Raw genomic sequence first — 21,176 nt, forward strand, 5'->3', positions numbered from 1 at the left:
GTAATATTAGAACTACCCCCCCAGAACCACCCTACATGCCCCATAGTAATATTAGAACTCCCCCCCCCCCCCCAGAACCACCATACATGCCCCATAGTAATATTAGAACTACCCCCCCCCCCCAGAACCACCCTACATGCCCCATAGTAATATTAGAGCTACCCCCCCCCCAGAACCACCCTACATGCCCCATAGTAATATTAGAGCTACCCCCCCCCCAGAACCACCCTACATGCCCCATAGTAATATTAGAGCTACCCCCCCCCCAGAACCACCCTACATGCCCAATAGTAATATTAGAGCTACCCCCCCAGAACCACCCTACATGACCCATAGTAATATTAGAGCTACCCCCCAGAACCACCCTACATGCCCCATAGTAATATTAGAACTACCCCCCTCCCAGAACCACCCTACATGCCCCATAGTAATATTAGAACTACCCCCCTCCCAGAACCACCCTACATGCCCCATAGTAATATTAGAACTATCCCCCCAGAACCACCCTACATGCCCCATAGTAATATTAGAACTACCCCCCCCCCCCAGAACCACCCTACATGCCCCATAGTAATATTAGAACTACCCCCCAGAATCAAATCAAATCAAATTTATTTTTATATAGCCCTTCGTACATCAGCTGATATTCTCAAAGTGCTGTACAGAAACCCAGCCTAAAACCCCAAACAGCAAGCAAAGCATGTGAAAGAACCACGGTGGCTAGGAAAAACTCCCTAGGAAAAACTCCCTAGAAAGGCCAAAAACCTAGGAAGAAACCTAGAGAGGAACCAGGCTATGAGGGGTGGCCAGTCCTCTTCTGGCTGTGCAGGGTGGATATTAAAACAGAACATGGTCAAAATGTTAAAATGTTAAAATGTTCATAAATGACCAGCATGGTCAAATAATAATAATCATAGTAGTTGTCGAGGGTGCAACAAGCACGTCCGGTGAACAGGTCAGGGTTCCATAGCCGCAGGCAGAACAGTTGAAACTGGAGCAGCAGCACGGCCAGGTGGACTGGGGACAGCAAGGAGTCATCATACCAGGTAGTCCTGAGGCATGGTCCTAGGGCTCAGGTCCTCCGAGAGAAAGAGAGAAAGAGAGAATTAGAGAGAGCATATTTAAATACACACAGGACACCGGATAAGACAAGAGAAATACTCCAGATGTAACAGACTGACCCTAGCCCCCCGACACATAAACTACTGCAGCATAAATACTGGAGGCTGAGACAGGAGGGATCAGAAGACACTGTGGCCCCATCCGATGATACCCCCGGACAGGGCCAAACAGGCAGGATATAACCCCACCCACTTTGCCAAAGCACAGCCCCCACACCACTAGAGGGATGTCTCCAACCACCAACTTACCGTCCTAAGACAAGGCCGAGTATAGCCCACAACGATCTCCGCCATGGCACAACCCAAGGGGGGGGGGGCGCCAACCCAGACAGGAAGACCACGTCAGTGACTCAACCCACTCAAGTGACGCACCCCTCCCATGGACGGCATGGAAGAACACCAGTAGGCCAGTGACTCAGCCTCTGTAAAAGGGTTAGAGGCAGAGAATCCCAGTGGAAAGAGGGGAACCGGCAAGGCAGAGACAGCAAGGGCGGTTCGTTGCTCCAGCCTTTCCGTTCACCTTCACACTCCTGGGCCAGACTATACTTAATCATAGGACCTACTGAAGAGATAAGTCTTCAGTAAAGACTTAACCACCCTACATGCCCCATAGTAATATTAGAACTACCCCCCAGAACCACCCTACATGCCCCATAGTAACATTAGAACTACCCCCCCGAACCACCCTACATGCCCCATAGTAATATTAGAACTACCCCCCCCCCAGAACCACCCTACATGCCCCATAGTAATATTAGAACTACCCCCCCAGAACCACCCTACATGCCCCATAGTAATATTAGAACTACCCCCCAGAACCACCCTACATGCCCCATAGTAATATTAGAACTACCCCCCCAGAACCACCCTACATGCCCCATAGTAATATTAGAGCTACCCCCCAGAACCACCCTACATGCCCCATAGTAATATTAGAACTACCCCCCCCCACCAGAACCACCCTACATGCCCCATAGTAATATTAGAACTACCACCCTACATGCCCCATAGTAATATTAGAACTACCCCCCAGAACCACCCTACATGCCCCATAGTAATATTAGAACTACCCCCCAGAACCACCCTACATGCCCCATAGTAATATTAGAACTACCCCCCAGAACCACCCTACATGCCCCATAGTAATATTAGAACTACCCCCCAGAACCACCCTACATGCCCCATAGTAATATTAGAACTACCCCCCAGAACCACCCTACATGCCCCATAGTAATATTAGAACTACCCCCCCCAGAACCACCCTACATGCCCCATAGTAATATTAGAACTACCCCCCCCAGAACCACCCTACATGCCCCATAGTAATATTAGAACTACCCCCCCCAGAACCACCCTACATGCCCCATAGTAACATTAGAGCTACCCCCCCCGAACCACCCTACATGCCCCATAGTAATATTAGAACTACCCCCCAGAACCACCGTACATGCCTCATAGTAATATTAGAACTACCCCCCCAGAACCACCCTACATGCCTCATAGTAATATTAGAACTACCCCCCCAGAACCACCCTACATGCCCCATAGTAGTATTAGAACTACCCCCCCCCCAGAACCACCCTACATGCCCCATAGTAACATTAGAACTACCCCCCCAGAACCACCCTACATGCCCCATAGTAATATTAGAACTACCCCCCAGAACCACCGTACATGCCCCATAGTAATATTAGAACTACCCCCCCAGAACCACCCTACATGCCTCATAGTAATATTAGAACTACCCCCCCAGAACCACCCTACATGCCCCATAGTAATATTAGAACTACCCCCCCCCCAGAACCACCCTACATGCCCCATAGTAATATTAGAACTACCCCCCCAGAACCACCCTACATGCCCCATAGTAATATTAGAACTACCCCCCAGAACTACCCTACATGCCCCATAGTAATATTAGAACTACCCCCCCAGAACCACCCTACATGCCCCATAGTAATATTAGAGCTACCCCCCAGAACCACCCATCATGCCCCATAGTAATATTAGAACTACCCCACCCACCAGAACCACCCTACATGCCCCATAGTAATATTAGAACTACCCCCCAGAACCACCCTACATGCCCCATAGTAATATTAGAACTACCCCCCAGAACCACCCTACATGCCCCATAGTAATATTAGAACGAGCCCCCAGAACCACCCTGCATGCCCCATAGTAATATTAGAACTACCCCCCAGAACCACCCTACATGCCCCATAGTAATATTAGAACTACCCCCCCAGAACCACCCTACATGCCCCATAGTAACATTAGAACTACCCCCCCCCCAGAACCACCCTACATGCCCCATAGTAATATTAGAACTACCCCCCAGAACCACCCTACATGCCCCATAGTAATATTAGAACTACCCCCCCCCCCAGAACCACCCTACATGCCCCATAGTAATATTAGAACTACCCCCCCAGAACCACCCTACATGCCCCATAGTAATATTAGAACTACCCCCCCCAGAACCACCCTACATGCCCCATAGTAATATTAGAACTACCCCCCCCCAGAACCACCCTACATGCCCCATAGTAATATTAGAACTACCACCCTACATGCCCCATAGTAATATTAGAACTACCCCCCAGAACCACCCTACATGCCCCATAGTAATATTAGAACTACCCCCCAGAACCACCCTACATGCCCCATAGTAATATTAGAACTACCCCCCAGAACCACCCTACATGCCCCATAGTAATATTAGAACTACCCCCCCAGAACCACCCTACATGCCCCATAGTAATATTAGAACTACCCCCCCAGAACCACCCTACATGCCCCATAGTAATATTAGAACTCCCCCCCCCCCCCAGAACCACCATACATGCCCCATAGTAATATTAGAACTACCCCCCCCCCCCCAGAACCACCCTACATGCCCCATAGTAATATTAGAGCTACCCCCCCCCCAGAACCACCCTACATGCCCCATAGTAATATTAGAGCTACCCCCCCCCAGAACCACCCTACATGCCCCATAGTAATATTAGAGCTACCCCCCCCCCAGAACCACCCTACATGCCCAATAGTAATATTAGAGCTACCCCCACAGAACCACCCTACATGACCCATAGTAATATTAGAGCTACCCCCCAGAACCACCCTACATGCCCCATAGTAATATTAGAACTACCCCCAGAACCACCCTACATGCCCCATAGTAATATTAGAACTACCCCCCTCCCAGAACCACCCTACATGCCCCATAGTAATATTAGAACTATCCCCCCAGAACCACCCTACATGCCCCATAGTAATATTAGAACTACCCCCCCCCCCCAGAACCACCCTACATGCCCCATAGTAATATTAGAACTACCCCCCAGAATCAAATCAAATCAAATTTATTTTTATATAGCCCTTCGTACATCAGCTGATATTCTCAAAGTGCTGTACAGAAACCCAGCCTAAAACCCCAAACAGCAAGCAAAGCATGTGAAAGAACCACGGTGGCTAGGAAAAACTCCCTAGGAAAAACTCCCTAGAAAGGCCAAAAACCTAGGAAGAAACCTAGAGAGGAACCAGGCTATGAGGGGTGGCCAGTCCTCTTCTGGCTGTGCAGGGTGGATATTAAAACAGAACATGGTCAAAATGTTAAAATGTTAAAATGTTCATAAATGACCAGCATGGTCAAATAATAATAATCATAGTAGTTGTCGAGGGTGCAACAAGCACGTCCGGTGAACAGGTCAGGGTTCCATAGCCGCAGGCAGAACAGTTGAAACTGGAGCAGCAGCACGGCCAGGTGGACTGGGGACAGCAAGGAGTCATCATACCAGGTAGTCCTGAGGCATGGTCCTAGGGCTCAGGTCCTCCGAGAGAAAGAGAGAAAGAGAGAATTAGAGAGAGCATATTTAAATACACACAGGACACCGGATAAGACAAGAGAAATACTCCAGATGTAACAGACTGACCCTAGCCCCCCGACACATAAACTACTGCAGCATAAATACTGGAGGCTGAGACAGGAGGGATCAGAAGACACTGTGGCCCCATCCGATGATACCCCCGGACAGGGCCAAACAGGCAGGATATAACCCCACCCACTTTGCCAAAGCACAGCCCCCACACCACTAGAGGGATGTCTCCAACCACCAACTTACCGTCCTAAGACAAGGCCGAGTATAGCCCACAACGATCTCCGCCATGGCACAAACCAAGGGGGGGGGGGGGCGCCAACCCAGACAGGAAGACCACGTTAGTGACTCAACCCACTCAAGTGACGCACCCCTCCCATGGACGGCATGGAAGAACACCAGTAGGCCAGTGACTCAGCCTCTGTAAAAGGGTTAGAGGCAGAGAATCCCAGTGGAAAGAGGGGAACCGGCAAGGCAGAGACAGCAAGGGCGGTTCGTTGCTCCAGCCTTTCCGTTCACCTTCACACTCCTGGGCCAGACTATACTTAATCATAGGACCTACTGAAGAGATAAGTCTTCAGTAAAGACTTAACCACCCTACATGCCCCATAGTAATATTAGAACTACCCCCCAGAACCACCCTACATGCCCCATAGTAACATTAGAACTACCCCCCCGAACCACCCTACATGCCCCATAGTAATATTAGAACTACCCCCCCCCCAGAACCACCCTACATGCCCCATAGTAATATTAGAACTACCCCCCCAGAACCACCCTACATGCCCCATAGTAATATTAGAACTACCCCCCAGAACCACCCTACATGCCCCATAGTAATATTAGAACTACCCCCCCAGAACCACCCTACATGCCCCATAGTAATATTAGAGCTACCCCCCAGAACCACCCTACATGCCCCATAGTAATATTAGAACTACCCCCCCCCACCAGAACCACCCTACATGCCCCATAGTAATATTAGAACTACCACCCTACATGCCCCATAGTAATATTAGAACTACCCCCCAGAACCACCCTACATGCCCCATAGTAATATTAGAACTACCCCCCAGAACCACCCTACATGCCCCATAGTAATATTAGAACTACCCCCCAGAACCACCCTACATGCCCCATAGTAATATTAGAACTACCCCCCAGAACCACCCTACATGCCCCATAGTAATATTAGAACTACCCCCCAGAACCACCCTACATGCCCCATAGTAATATTAGAACTACCCCCCCCAGAACCACCCTACATGCCCCATAGTAATATTAGAACTACCCCCCCCAGAACCACCCTACATGCCCCATAGTAATATTAGAACTACCCCCCCCAGAACCACCCTACATGCCCCATAGTAACATTAGAACTACCCCCCCGAACCACCCTACATGCCCCATAGTAATATTAGAACTACCCCCCAGAACCACCGTACATGCCTCATAGTAATATTAGAACTACCCCCCCAGAACCACCCTACATGCCTCATAGTAATATTAGAACTACCCCCCCAGAACCACCCTACATGCCCCATAGTAGTATTAGAACTACCCCCCCCCCAGAACCACCCTACATGCCCCATAGTAACATTAGAACTACCCCCCCAGAACCACCCTACATGCCCCATAGTAATATTAGAACTACCCCCCAGAACCACCGTACATGCCCCATAGTAATATTAGAACTACCCCCCCAGAACCACCCTACATGCCTCATAGTAATATTAGAACTACCCCCCCAGAACCACCCTACATGCCCCATAGTAATATTAGAGCTACCCCCTCCCCCCCAGAACCACCCTACATGCCCCATAGTAATATTAGAACTACCCCCCCCCCCCCCCCAGAACCACCCTACATGCCCCATAGTAATATTAGAACTACCCCCCCCCCCCCCAGAACCACCCTACATGCCCCATAGTAATATTAGAAATACCCCCCCAGAACCACCCTACATGCCCCATAGTAATATTAGAACTACCCCCCCCAGAACCACCCTACATGCCCCATAGTAATATTAGAACTACCCCCCCAGAACCACCCTACATGCCCCATAGTAGTATTAGAACTACCCCCCCAGAACCACCCTACATGCCCCATAGTAATATTAGAACTACCCCCCAGAACCACCCTACATGCCCCATAGTAATATTAGAACTACCCCCCCCAGAACCACCCTACATGCCCCATAGTAATATTAGAACTACCCCCCCAGAACCACCCTACATGCCCCATAGTAATATTAGAACTACCCCCCAGAACCACCCTACATGCCCCATAGTAATATTAGAACTACCCCCCCCAGAACCACCCTACATGCCCCATAGTAATATTAGAACTACCCCCCCAGAACCACCCTACATGCCCCATAGTAATATTAGAACTACCCTCCAGAACCACCCTACATGCCCCATAGTAATATTAGAACTACCCCCCCCCCCCAGAACCACCCTACATGCCCCATAGTAATATTAGAACTACCCCCCAGAACCACCCTACATGCCCCATAGTAATATTAGAACTACCCCCCCAGAACCACCCTACATGCCCCATAGTAATATTAGAACTACCCCCCCCCCCCAGAACCACCCTACATGCCCCATAGTAATATTAGAACTACCCCCCAGAACCACCCTACATGCCCCATAGTAATATTAGAACTACCCCCCCCATGCCCCATAGTAATATTAGAACTACCCCCCCCCCCCCCAGAACCACCCTACATGCCCCATAGTAATATTAGAACTACCCCCCCAGAACCACCCTACATGCCCCATAGTAATATTAGAACTACCCCCCCAGAACCACCCTACATGCCCCATAGTAATATTAGAACTACCCCCCCCAGAACCACCCTACATGCCCCATAGTAATATTAGAACTACCCCCCAGAACCACCCTACATGCCCCATAGTAATATTAGAACTACCCCCCAGAACCACCCTACATGCCCCATAGTAATATTAGAACTACCCCCCCAGAACCACCCTACATGCCCCATAGTAATATTAGAACTACCCCCCCAGAACCACCCTACATGCCCCATAGTAATATTAGAGCTACCCCCTCCCCCCCAGAACCACCCTACATGCCCCATAGTAATATTAGAACTACCCCCCCAGAACCACCCTACATGCCCCATAGTAATATTAGAACTACCCCCCAGAACCACCCTACATGCCCCATAGTAATATTAGAACTACCCCCCCAGAACCACCCTACATGCCCCATAGTAATATTAGAACTACCACCCTACATGCCCCATAGTAATATTAGAACTACCCCCCCAGAACCACCCTACATGCCCCATAGTAATATTAGAACTACCCCCCAGAACCACCCTACATGCCCCATAGTAATATTAGAACTACCCCCCCAGAACCACCCTACATGCCCCATAGTAATATTAGAACTACCCCCCCAGAACCACCCTACATGCCCCATAGTAATATTAGAACTACCCCCCCAGAACCACCCTACATGCCCCATAGTAATATTAGAACTACCCCCCAGAACCACCCTACATGCCCCATAGTAATATTAGAACTACCCCCCCAGAACCACCCTACATGCCCCATAGTAATATTAGAACTACCCCCCAGAACCACCCTACATGCCCCATAGTAATATTAGAGCTACCCCCCCCAGAACCACCCTACATGCCCCATAGTAATATTAGAACTACCCCCCAGAACCACCCTACATGCCCCATAGTAATATTAGAACTACCCCCCAGAACCACCCTACATGCCCCATAGTAATATTAGAACTACCCCCCCAGAACCACCCTACATGCCCCATAGTAATATTAGAACTACCCCCCAGAACCACCCTACATGCCTCATAGTAATATTAGAACTACCCCCCCAGAACCACCCTACATGCCCCATAGTAATATTAGAGCTACCCCCCCCCCCCCAGAACCACCCTACATGCCTCATAGTAATATTAGAACTACCCCCCCAGAACCACCCTACATGCCCCATAGTAATATTAGAACTACCCCCCCAGAACCACCCTACATGCCCCATAGCAATATTAGAACTACCCCCCAGAACCACCCTACATGCCCCATAGTAACATTAGAACTACCCCCCCCCCCCAGAACCACCCTACATGCCCCATAGTAATATTAGAACTACCCCCCCCCCCAGAACCACCCTACATGCCCCATAGTAATATTAGAACTACCCCCCCCCCCCAGAACCACCCTACATGCCCCATAGTAATATTAGAACTACCCCCCCCCCCAGAACCACCCTACATGCCCCATAGTAATATTAGAACTACCCCCCCAGAACCACCCTACATGCCCCATAGTAATATTAGAACTACCCCCCCCCCCCAGAACCACCCTACATGCCCCATAGTAATATTAGAACTACCCCCCCAGAACCACCCTACATGCCCCATAGTAATATTAGAACTACCCCCCCAGAACCACCCTACATGCCCCATAGTAATATTAGAACTACCCCCCCCCCCCAGAACCACCCTACATGCCCCATAGTAATATTAGAACTACCCCCCAGAACCACCCTACATGCCCCATAGTAATATTAGAACTACCCCCCCAGAACCACCCTACATGCCCCATAGTAATATTAGAACTACCCCCCCGAACCACCCTACATGCCCCATAGTAGTATTAGAACTACCCCCCCCCCCCAGAACCACCCTACATGCCCCATAGTAATATTAGAACTACCCCCCCAGAACCACCCTACATGCCCCATAGTAATATTAGAACTACCCCCAGAACCACCCTACATGCCCCATAGTAATATTAGAACTACCCCCCCCCCCCAGAACCACCCTACATGCCCCATAGTAATATTAGAACTACCCCCCCCAGAACCACCCTACATGCCCCATAGTAATATTAGAACTACCCCCCCCCAGAACCACCCTACATACCCCATAGTAATATTAGAACTACCCCCCCCAGAACCACCCTACATGCCCCATAGTAATATTAGAACTACCCCCCAGAACCACCCTACATGCCCCATAGTAATATTAGAACTACCCCCCCAGAACCACCCTACATGCCCCATAGTAATATTAGAACTACCCCCGCAGAACCACCCTACATGCCCCATAGTAATATTAGAACTACCCCCCAGAACCACCCTACATGCCCCATAGTAATATTAGAACTACCCCCCCAGAACCACCCTACATGCCCCATAGTAATATTAGAACTACCCCCCCCCCCCCAGAACCACCCTACATGCCCCATAGTAATATTAGAACTACCCCCCCAGAACCACCCTACATGCCCCATAGTAATATTAGAACTACCCCCCAGAACCACCCTACATGCCCCATAGTAATATTAGAACTACCCCCCCAGAACTACCCTACATGCCCCATAGTAATATTAGAACTACCCCCCAGAACCACCCTACATGCCCCATAGTAATATTAGAACTACCCCCCCAGAACCACCCTACATGCCCCATAGTAATATTAGAACTACCCCCCAGAACCACCCTACATGCCCCATAGTAATATTAGAACTACCCCCCCAGAACCACCCTACATGCCCCATAGTAATGTAAGAACTACCCCCCCAGAACCACCCTACATGCCCCATAGTAATATTAGAACTACCCCCCCAGAACCACCCTACATGCCCAATAGTAATATTAGAACTACCCCCCAGAACCACCCTACATGCCCCATAGTAATATTAGAACTACCCCCCCAGAACCACCCTACATGCCCCATAGTAATATTAGAACTACCCCCCAGAACCACCCTACATGCCCCATAGTAATATTAGAACTACCCCCCAGAACCACCCTACATGCCCCATAGTAATGTAAGAACTACCCCCCCAGAACCACCCTACATACCCCATATTAATATTAGAACTACCCCCCAGAACCACCCTACATGCCCCATAATAGTATTAGAACTACCCCCCCAGAACCACCCTACATGCCCCATAGTAATATTAGAACTACCCCCCCAGAACCACCCTACATGCCCCATAGTAATATTAGAACTACCCCCCCCCCCAGAACCACCCTACATGCCCCATAGTAATATTAGAACTACACCCCCAGAACCACCCTACATGCCCCATAGTAATATTAGAACTACCCCCCCCCCAGAACCACCCTACATGCCCCATAGTAATATTAGAACTACCCCCCCAGAACCACCCTACATGCCCCATAGTAATATTAGAGCTACCCGCCTAGAACCACCCTACATGCCCCATAGTTATATTAGAACTACCCCCCCCCCAGAACCACCCTACATGCCCCATAGTAATATTAGAACTACCCCCCCAGAACCACCCTACATGCCCCATAGTAATATTAGAGCTACCCCCCCAGAACCACCCTACATGCCCCATAGTAGTATTAGAACTACCCCCCAGAACCACCCTACATGCCCCATAGTAGTATTAGAACTACCCCCCAGAACCACCCTACATGCCCCATAGTAATATTAGAACTACCCCCCCAGAACCACCCTACATGCCCCATAGTAACATTAGAACTACCCCCAGAACCACCCTACATGCCCCATAGTAATATTAGAACTACCGCCCCCCCCAGAACCACCCTACATGCCCCATAGTAATATTAGAACTACCCCCCCGAACCACCCTACATGCCCCATAGTAATATTAGAACTACCCCCCCAGAACCACCCTACATGCCCCATAGTAATATTAGAACTACCCCCCCAGAACCACCCTACATGCCCCATAGTAATATTAGAACTACCCCCCAGAACCACCCTACATGCCCCATAGTAGTATTAGAACTACCCCCCAGAACCACCCTACATGCCCCATAGTAATATTAGAACTACCCCCCCAGAACCACCCTACATGCCCCATAGTAACATTAGAACTACCCCCCAGAACCACCCTACATGCCCCATAGTAATATTAGAACTACCCCCCCCCCCCGAACCACCCTACATGCCCCATAGTAATATTAGAACTACCCCCCAGAACCACCCTACATGCCCCATAGTAATATTAGAACTACCCCCCTAGAACCACCCTACATGCCCCATAGTAATATTAGAACTATCCCCCCAGAACCACCCTACATGCCCCATATTAATATTAGAACTACCCCCCCAGAACCACCCTACATGCCCCATAGTTATATTAGAACTACCCCCCCCCAGAACCACCCTACATGCCCCATAGTTATATTAGAACTACCCCCCCCCAGAACCACCCTACATGCCCCATAGTAATATTAGAACTACCCCCCCAGAACCACCCTACATGCCCCATAGTAATATTAGAGCTACCCCCCAGAACCACCCTACATGCCCCATAGTAATATTAGAACTACCCCCCCAGAACTACCCTACATGCCCCATAGTAATATTAGAACTACCCCCAGAACCACCCTACATGCCCCATAGTAATATTAGAACTACCCCCCCAGAACCACCCTACATGCCCCATAGTAATATTAGAACTACCCCCTCCCCCCCACAACCACCCTACATGCCCCATAATAGTATTAGAACTACCCCCCCCCCAGAACCACCCTACATGCCCCATAGTAATATTAGAACTACCCCCCAGAACCACCCTACATGCCCCATAGTAATATTAGAACTACCCCCCAGAACCACCCTACATGCCCCATAGTAATATTAGAACTACCCCCCCAGAACCACCCTACATGCCCCATTGTAATATTAGAGCTTTGCCCCCAGAACCACCCTACATGCCCCATAGTAATATTAGAACTACCCCCCCCCCAGAACCACCCTACATGCCCCATAGTAATATTAGAACTATCCCCCCAGAACCACCCTACATGCCCCATAGTAATATTAGAACTACCCCCCCCCCAGAACCACCCTACATGCCCCATAGTAATATTAGAACTATCCCCCCAGAACCACCCTACATGCCCCATAGTAATATTAGAACTACCCCCCCAGAACCACCCTACATGCCCCATAGTAATATTAGAACTACCCCCCCGAACCACCCTACATGCCCCATAGTAATATTAGAACTACCCCCCCAGAACCACCCTACATGCCCCATAGTAATATTAGAAATACCCCCTCCAGAACCACCCTACATGCCCCATAGTAATATTAGAACTACCCCCCAGAACCACCCTACATGCCCCATAGTAATATTAGAACTACCCCCCAGAACCACCCTACATGCCCCATAGTAATATTAGAACTACCCCCCAGAACCACCCTACATGCCCCATAGTAATATTAGAACTACCCCCCAGAACCACCCTACATGCCCCATAGTAATATTAGAACTACCCCCCCAGAACCACCCTACATGCCCCATAGTAATATTAGAACTACCCCCCCAGAACCACCCTACATGCCCCATAGTAATGTAAGAACTACCCCCCCAGAACCACCCTACATGCCCCATAGTAATGTAAGAACTACCCCCCCCAGAACCACCCTACATGCCCCATAGTAATATTAGAACTACCCCCCCAGAACCACCCTACATGCCCCATAGTAATATTAGAACTACCCCCCCAGAACCACCCTACATGCCCCATAGTAATATTAGAACTACCCCCTCCCCCCCACAACCACCCTACATGCCCCATAGTAATATTAGAGCTTTGCCCCCAGAACCACCCTACATGCCCCATAGTAATATTAGAACTACCCCCCCAGAACCACCCTACATGCCCCATAGTAATATTAGAAATACCCCCTCCAGAACCACCCTACATGCCCCATAGTAATATTAGAAATACCCCCTCCAGAACCACCCTACATGCCCCATAGTAATATTAGAACTACCCCCCAGAACCACCCTACATGCCCCATAGTAATATTAGAACTACCCCCCCCAGAACCACCCTACATGCCCCATAGTAATATTAGAGCTACCCCCCAGAACCACCATACATGCCCCATAGTAATATTAGAACTACCCCCCCCCAGAACCACCCTACATGCCCCATAGTAATATTAGAAATACCCCCCCCAGAACCACCCTACATGCCCCATAGTAATATTAGAGCTACCCCCCCAGAACCACCCTACATGCCCCATAGTAATATTAGAGCTACCCCCCCAGAACCACCCTACATGCCCCATAGTAATATTAGAAATACCCCCCCCCCCAGAACCACCCTACATGCCCCATAGTAATATTAGAACTACCCCCCCAGAACCACCCTACATGCCCCATAGTAATATTAGAACTACCCCCCCAGAACCACCCTACATGCCCCATAGTAATATTAGAACTACCCCCCAGAACCACCCTACATGCCCCATAGTAATATTAGAACTACCCCCCAGAACCACCCTACATGCCCCATAGTAATATTAGAACTACCCCCCAGAACCACCCTACATGCCCCATAGTAACATTAGAACTACCCCCCCCCCAGAACTACCCTACATGCCCCATAGTAATATTAGAACTACCCCCCCCCCCCAGAACCACCCTACATGCCCCATAGTAGTATTAGAACTACCCCCCCAGAACCACCCTACATGCCCCATAGTAATATTAGAACTACCCCCCAGAACCACCCTACATGCCCCATAGTAATATTAGAACTACCCCCCAGAACCACCCTACATGCCCCATAGTAATATTAGAACTACCCCCCCCCCCAGAACCACCCTACATGCCCCATAGTAATATTAGAACTACCCCCCAGAACCACCCTACATGCCCCATAGTAATATTAGAACTACCCCCCCAGAACCACCCTACATGCCCCATAGTAATATTAGAACTACCCCCCCCCCCAGAACCACCATACATGCCCCATAGTAGTATTAGAACTACCCCCCCGAACCACCCTACATGCCCCATAGTAATATTAGAACTACCCCCCAGAACCACCCTACATGCCCCATAGTAATATTAGAACTACCCCCCCAGAACCACCCTACATGCCCCATAGTAGTATTAGAACTTCCCCCTCCCCCCCAGAACCACCCTACATGCCCCATAGTAGTATTAGAGCTACCCCCCCCCAGAACCACCGTACATGCCCCACAGTAATATTACAACTACCCCCCCAGAACCACCCTACATGCCCCACAGTAATATTAGAACTACCCCCCCAGAACCACCCTACATGCCCCATAGTAATATTAGAACTACCCCCCCAGAACCACCCTACATGCCCCATAGTAGTATTAGAACTACCCCCTCCCCCCCAGAACCACCCTACATGCCCCATAATAGTATTAGAACTACCCCCTCCCTCCCAGAACCACCCTACATGCCCCATAGTAATATTAGAACTACCCCCCCAGAACCACCCTACATGCCCCATAGTAATATTAGAACTACCCCCCCAGAACCACCCTACATGCCCCATAGTAGTATTAGAACTACCCCCCCCAGAACCACCCTACATGCCCCATAGTAATATTAGAACTACCCCCCCCCCAGAACCACCCTACATGCCCCATAGTAGTATTAGAACTACCCCCTCCCCCCCAGAACCACCCTACATGCCCCATAATAGTATTAGAACTACCCCCTCCCTCCCAGAACCACCCTACATGCCCCATAGTAATATTAGAACTACCCCCCCAGAACCACCCTACATGCCCAATAGTAATATTACAACTATCCCCCCAGAACCACCCTACATTCCCCATAATAGTATTAGAACTACCCCCCCCCTCCCCAGAACCACCCTACATGCCCCATAGTAATATTAGAACTACCCCCCCCCCAGAACCACCCTACATGCCACATAGTAGTATTAGAACTACTCTATAGGCCCCATAGTAATAGCATCTGATAGTAAAGCAGTTTGTTTACTGTTGCCTTGGTTATACTAAATTGTACAATTTAAATGTCTTAACAATCAAAGGGTTAAACATGTTTGGTAGGAATTTGTTTTCAAAATATAAAAGCGGAATAGTCATCCGCAAGCCTGAATTTACATTGAATTTATTCTTACACTGTCGATTGTCCATAGGGTTGGTCCTTACAGGGGGAATGGAGAAAAATACATCTAATGTATAAATAAACAGACTTTCCAACAGTCCTGCGTGCACAAAAAAACAAGAACTTGTGGGGGACTTTTTCTTTTGAGGTAAGCCGAGAGGAACACAGTTCACTGAGGAAGTGCATGGGTCTGCAACAGACCCATTAAATGAGATGTTTCTCTCTCAAATTCCTCCTCTGCATAAGGACCAAGCCTACAGACAATCGACAGTGTAAGATTGAATTTAACTTCTGACTCGCGGGCGGCTATTCAGTTGTTTGCACGCTAATTCCCAGTGTGTGAATACTAGCGTTACTAAAAGCAGCTACCCCCCAGAACCTCCCTACATGCCCCAATAGTAATTTAAGAGTTGCCCTCCTACCCCCTAAACAAAATGTTGTGGTGTTTTTCTGTTTATTAATGTGAACATACAGTATCTGTGTCAGATGTTTCCCCTGACCAGTTAGAATGTCGTTTTTATTCCCCTTGATAAGAGACCTCTCTTACGGTCTCCTAGCGACCAGGAACAGATCTAAACCCTGGGACAGTTGAACCCTTGATATGACCAGGACAGTACTAGATGGTGTTACTTACCACAAAACTACTGAATTGAGTGTTAAACACTGCGGTTTTTACCCTTTTGATTGTTAAGACATTCATTTCATCTTTACAGTTTAGTGTAACCGAGGCAACAGAAAACAAACTCCATACCTGACCACATAACCTGACCAGGAAAAGCTCAGGGCCCTCTTTATGAGTAGTATTTTTCCCCTTTCTGAAACATTTTTGTTCTTTGTTCTTTCAGAGAAACTCTGCCTACATGGCTCAGATGGCTTTTTTTGAAGAAGTGTGATCCAACTGCCATTGGAGAAAACAGGGGTAGGCTAAGTGCCATTGGAAGACACGCAGGGAGGCGAGACATTCGTTGTGACTCTTGTTCCTTAATACCAAGATATGCCTACTTCATCTATCTATGTTTTGTGCCTGACAAAAGGAGCACACTGACACACACACTCCCAGTGACACTCCAGAAAAGACTGTGCTTTGGAAAGATTTGTATTCCTCAGATGACACAACACTACACTACAAGTTTTCCTTCCAGTTTTCCGTTATGTTTTATTTGATGCAGCCCTAGTTACACTGCCTGTGGGCGTATATTATCAAAGACGGTGCTGTGTGCGTGTTCTGTGGATGTATTTTACTTCAATGTTTGGTTTTTAAAGGGATGCCTGGTAGAGTGTGATAGAGATTTGACTGAGGTATTTTATCCTATATTACTGACTCTACACTACAGTGTGCCTTTAGGGGAATATAATCTCTCAGCGACCAGGATCATGTCTGTCAAGCTACCAGGCTTCAGGTGTGATACCTTGCCTTCGTTGAATAATGTCTTACTTTACTCAGTTGTTTTAATGTTGTAGCATGGTCGAACTGATCGTCTCCAGAGCAACATGCATGTGTCCTGCGTCACATTATGCCTCCTAACCATTATCAGTTCAAACTGTCATTTCAACGGTTTTCTTTTTTTAGTATTTTAGAGCGTTGCTTTTTAAAGAGTTTTCTTCACGTTACGAACATTTAAATATGCAATCCCTCGTTCACTAGTTCCTGTTATGGAGCATCCCAAAAGGCACCCTATTCCCTATTTAGTTCACTGCTTTTGACCAGTGCCCTATTTAGTTCATTTAGGGTGACATTTGGGACGATGACCTGCCTGAATTGTCAAACACCTCTGGGGTGGGTTTAGCTCCAACACCTCTGGGGTGGGTTTAGCTCCAACACCTCTGGGGTGGGTTTAGCTCCAACACCTCTGGGGTGGGTTTAGCTCCAACACCTCTGGGGTGGGTTTAGCAGGCAGACAAGTCCACTTCTCTTCTGATTTCTACGACATCTTATTAGTGCTTAGCTCAGAGGAAGATTCCATCTAGAAAAGTAGGTTAGACATTCTGTATATGGAGGAGGAGAAGAGGGAGAGAGAAGGTGGTTTGTGCTTGTGAAGGAAGTAGGTTTTAGATGTAATAACTCATGGTTAAGGGTTGGGGTCAATTCCATTTCACATAAATTATCTGAAAATAACAGACTATAATAAAATTATAATGCCTATTTGCTGAGTTGGAATGGTCTGGACCCAACCTTCGCTGTGTTTTTTGAATGGGAGCCATGTCTTACATGGTCAGATATCCTAACTAACAGAACACTGCTTGGCAGATTATGCAACATTTTCAAGGTTGGGGGTTGGTTTGGCATTTGTGTGGGTGCAGACACCTGCACGTACAGAGACACACAGCCATGTATTCAAACCATGTGTCAATATCACATTTAAACCCTACATTTATTAGTCATTTTCATTGTAACATAAATTATTGTCAGATCTGTTGTCAGAATTTCCTCTAACCGATGTCAGGTTTGAATTGAAATGGAGTTGTTTTGGATGGCAAGATCTCACACACACACTCTCAGCATAACTGTTGTGTACATGTGTTTTTCATTTCTGATGGTTATACCTATGTATGTGTGTAGAATAGTGTTGTTGGGTTTTACAATGTTAACTCCTTTTGTTGTTTATCTGAAGCTAGAAACTCTCTTTAATGTTGTTGACTTAACCATTCCTGCTTTTTCCATCCTCTCCCCCATAGCCTCCTTTCCCTCTCTCGCACTCCTCCTTTTTCATGTGTTCATCGGCTTTAAAAGGCTTAAGTGTCACATCAGTTTGTTTTAATAATGACCTCAGAACTGTTCCATATCTATAGGTTTACTGTAATCACTCATATCTGTCCCAAGTGGCACCCTATTCCCTATATAGTGCACTACGTTTGATCAGTGCCAGCATCAGGATCGGGTCAAAGTAGTGCACTATACAAGGGGGAATAGGGTGCCATTTGGGACACAGACACTATATGACTGTGTCTCAACACTCTGTCGTTGCCTCCTTTCCTTTTTAGAGGATGGCAAGTAACCTTGCGGTTAGTTAGGCCAGTAAACGGCCGAAGAGGTCGTTGATTCGAGTACCTGAGCCGACAAGGTGAAACATTTGTCGATGTGCCCTTGAGCTCCAGGGGCGCCGTACTACTATGGCTGACCTTGTAAAATACTACACTGGACTGTGTTTTTCTTCTTCACAACTTTGATTCCGTACCTTTATTGCCACTAGTCAATTAGAGAGGTGGAGGTTTTCCTCCGTGTAGAGGTTTTCCTCCGTGTAGAGGTTTTCCTCCGTGTAGAGGTTTTCCTCCGTGTAGAGGTTTTCCTCCGTGTGTGGAGGTTTTCCTCCGTGTGTGGAGGTTTTCCTCCGTGTGTGGAGGTTTTCCTCCGTGTAGAGGTTTGTAGAGGTTTTCCTCCGTGTGTGGAGGTTTTCCTCCGTGTAGAGGTTCGTGTGGAGGTTTTCCTCCGTGTGTGGAGGTTTTCCTCCGTGTGTGGAGGTTTTCCTCCGTGTGTGGAGGTTTTCCTCCGTGTGTGGAGGTTTTCCTCCGTGTGTGGAGGTTTTCCTCCGTGTAGAGGTTTTCCTCCGTGTAGAGGTTTGTAGAGGTTTTCCTCCGTGTGTGGAGGTTTTCCTCCGTGTAGAGGTTCGTGTGGAGGTTTTCCTCCGTGTGTGGAGGTTTTCCTCCGTGTGTGGAGGTTTTCCTCCGTGTGTGGAGGTTTTCCTCCGTGTGTGGAGGTTTTCCTCCGTGTGGAGGTTTTCCTCCGTGTAGAGGTTTTCCTCCGTGTAGAGGTTTTCCTCCGTGTAGAGGTTTTCCTCCGTGTAGAGGTTTTCCTCCGTGTAGAGGTTTTCCTCCGTGTAGAGGTTTTCCTCCGTGTAGAGGTTTTCCTCCGTGTAGCTGTCACCTATCATGCCCTGCCAGATCAGTGGCCATAGAGGAAAGGACACAAGGGAAGGAAGCTAGTTAACACTATTAAGACACAGTCAGGGAGGGACATGCCAAACAAAAGCGAGTCACAATGTCTGATTTCTGAGATTAAGTGTTTTGAGTGCTGTTTTTTTTGCATTTTGTCATAACTGAATCAATGTTGTCACAGGGCTTGGCTGTTGCTTATAAAAACAAATATACATTAGCATTGCTTGTTTTGTCACAGTTCTTGATGGTTATAGTCTTGAAGTTGTACAACTCTTGTCTAATGATTTATGTTTTTTGTGATGTTTGGAATACATTTGAGAAGACCGATTTATTATTTAATTTGTTTTTGTATTTTGGTATTTTTTTTAAACATTTTTGCTGATAAAGTGTTAAGGTTAAGATCACTTTATTGGTCAATTGCACACAAGATCCAACTGACATTTGCCTTCTGTCTTTATCAAACCCTCTGAAAGACCCATACCTACAGGTTTTAGGAGAGGTGTGCGGAGCTGTTATTGTGGGGGGGGGGGGGTTACGTGCCTTGCTCAATGGCAGAACGGCAGGCAGCTCACTTTCCGCCAGATTATTTCCCCGGCAGACCCGTGATTCAAACTAGCAACCCTCCACCTCTAACCACAAGGCTACCTGCTGCACCCTTGGCAGCCACACCAAAGACAGATTGATTGTTGGGGGTGAAGTGTTGTCACCAATGATAATCGTAAAGGGAAGTGCGAGTCCAAATGAAGCAGGAGAGGACCGCATCCATCAATCAAATATTTATGAAGTACTTTATACATTTTGTGCTTAAGCTGTGTAACTCTAGTCTAACAAGTTAGATTCATGATACATGTGTTTTGCTGATATTGGTAATCAAATTGACTGTGAAACACTTCAATGTTTGCAGATCTGTAAGGTGAAAAAAGAAATGGTGCAAATCACCACCACCACTACTACACTGCTTATATCAAAGGGCCAAGGGGTAGAGAGGGATTTGGGAGTGGCTGACTGTCTGCGCTGTACCACTCTGATGTTCCACTAGAGGGGAGAAGAGATCCAGCTATTCTTGCTGGATGAGAAGAAAGACATGAATCTTAACAATAGAAACAGGGAGGAGAGGGAGAATTCAGGTAGAGTATGGATATTAATGTACATGTTTGTTTGAATGTACCTGCTTGTCAAATATCTCATTCCAAAATCATGGGCAATAATATGGAGTTGGTCCCCCTTCCCCCCCCCCCCCCATTGCTGCTATAACAGCCTCTCCTCTTCTGGGAAGGCTTTCCACTAGATGTTGGAACATTGCTGCAGGGACTTGCTTCCATTCAGCCACAAGTGCATTCTTGAGGTCGGGCACTGCTGTTTGGAGATTAGCCCTGG

At 48.0% G+C, this 21,176-nt stretch overlaps 1 protein-coding gene across 14 annotated transcripts in view; it reads left to right on the forward strand.

Moving 5' to 3' along the window:
- nf2b (NF2, moesin-ezrin-radixin like (MERLIN) tumor suppressor b) overlaps positions 1–20,016 on the forward strand; it is a 40,611-nt gene extending 20,595 nt beyond the window's left edge. For 4 of the 14 annotated variants that reach the window (XR_006757707.2, XR_006757711.2, XR_001319327.3 and 1 more), the window contains exons 17-18: positions 15,958–16,074; positions 16,772–20,016. Coding sequence is in view for 1 of the 14 variants with exons in the window: in XM_014129706.3 (XP_013985181.1) it covers positions 16,772–16,819 (48 nt within the window). In the remaining 13 variants the exon portion in view is untranslated. The remainder of the gene's footprint in view (positions 1–15,957; positions 16,075–16,771) is intronic. The other 10 variants (XR_014379486.1, XR_014379484.1, XR_014379485.1 and 7 more) reach the window with 10 other exon arrangements.
- The last annotated feature ends 1,160 nt before the right edge of the window (positions 20,017–21,176 follow it).

This window comes from Salmo salar, chromosome 11 (genome assembly GCF_965601325.2).
Source record: "Salmo salar chromosome 11, fSalSal1, whole genome shotgun sequence".
NCBI lineage: Eukaryota > Metazoa > Chordata > Actinopteri > Salmoniformes > Salmonidae > Salmo > Salmo salar.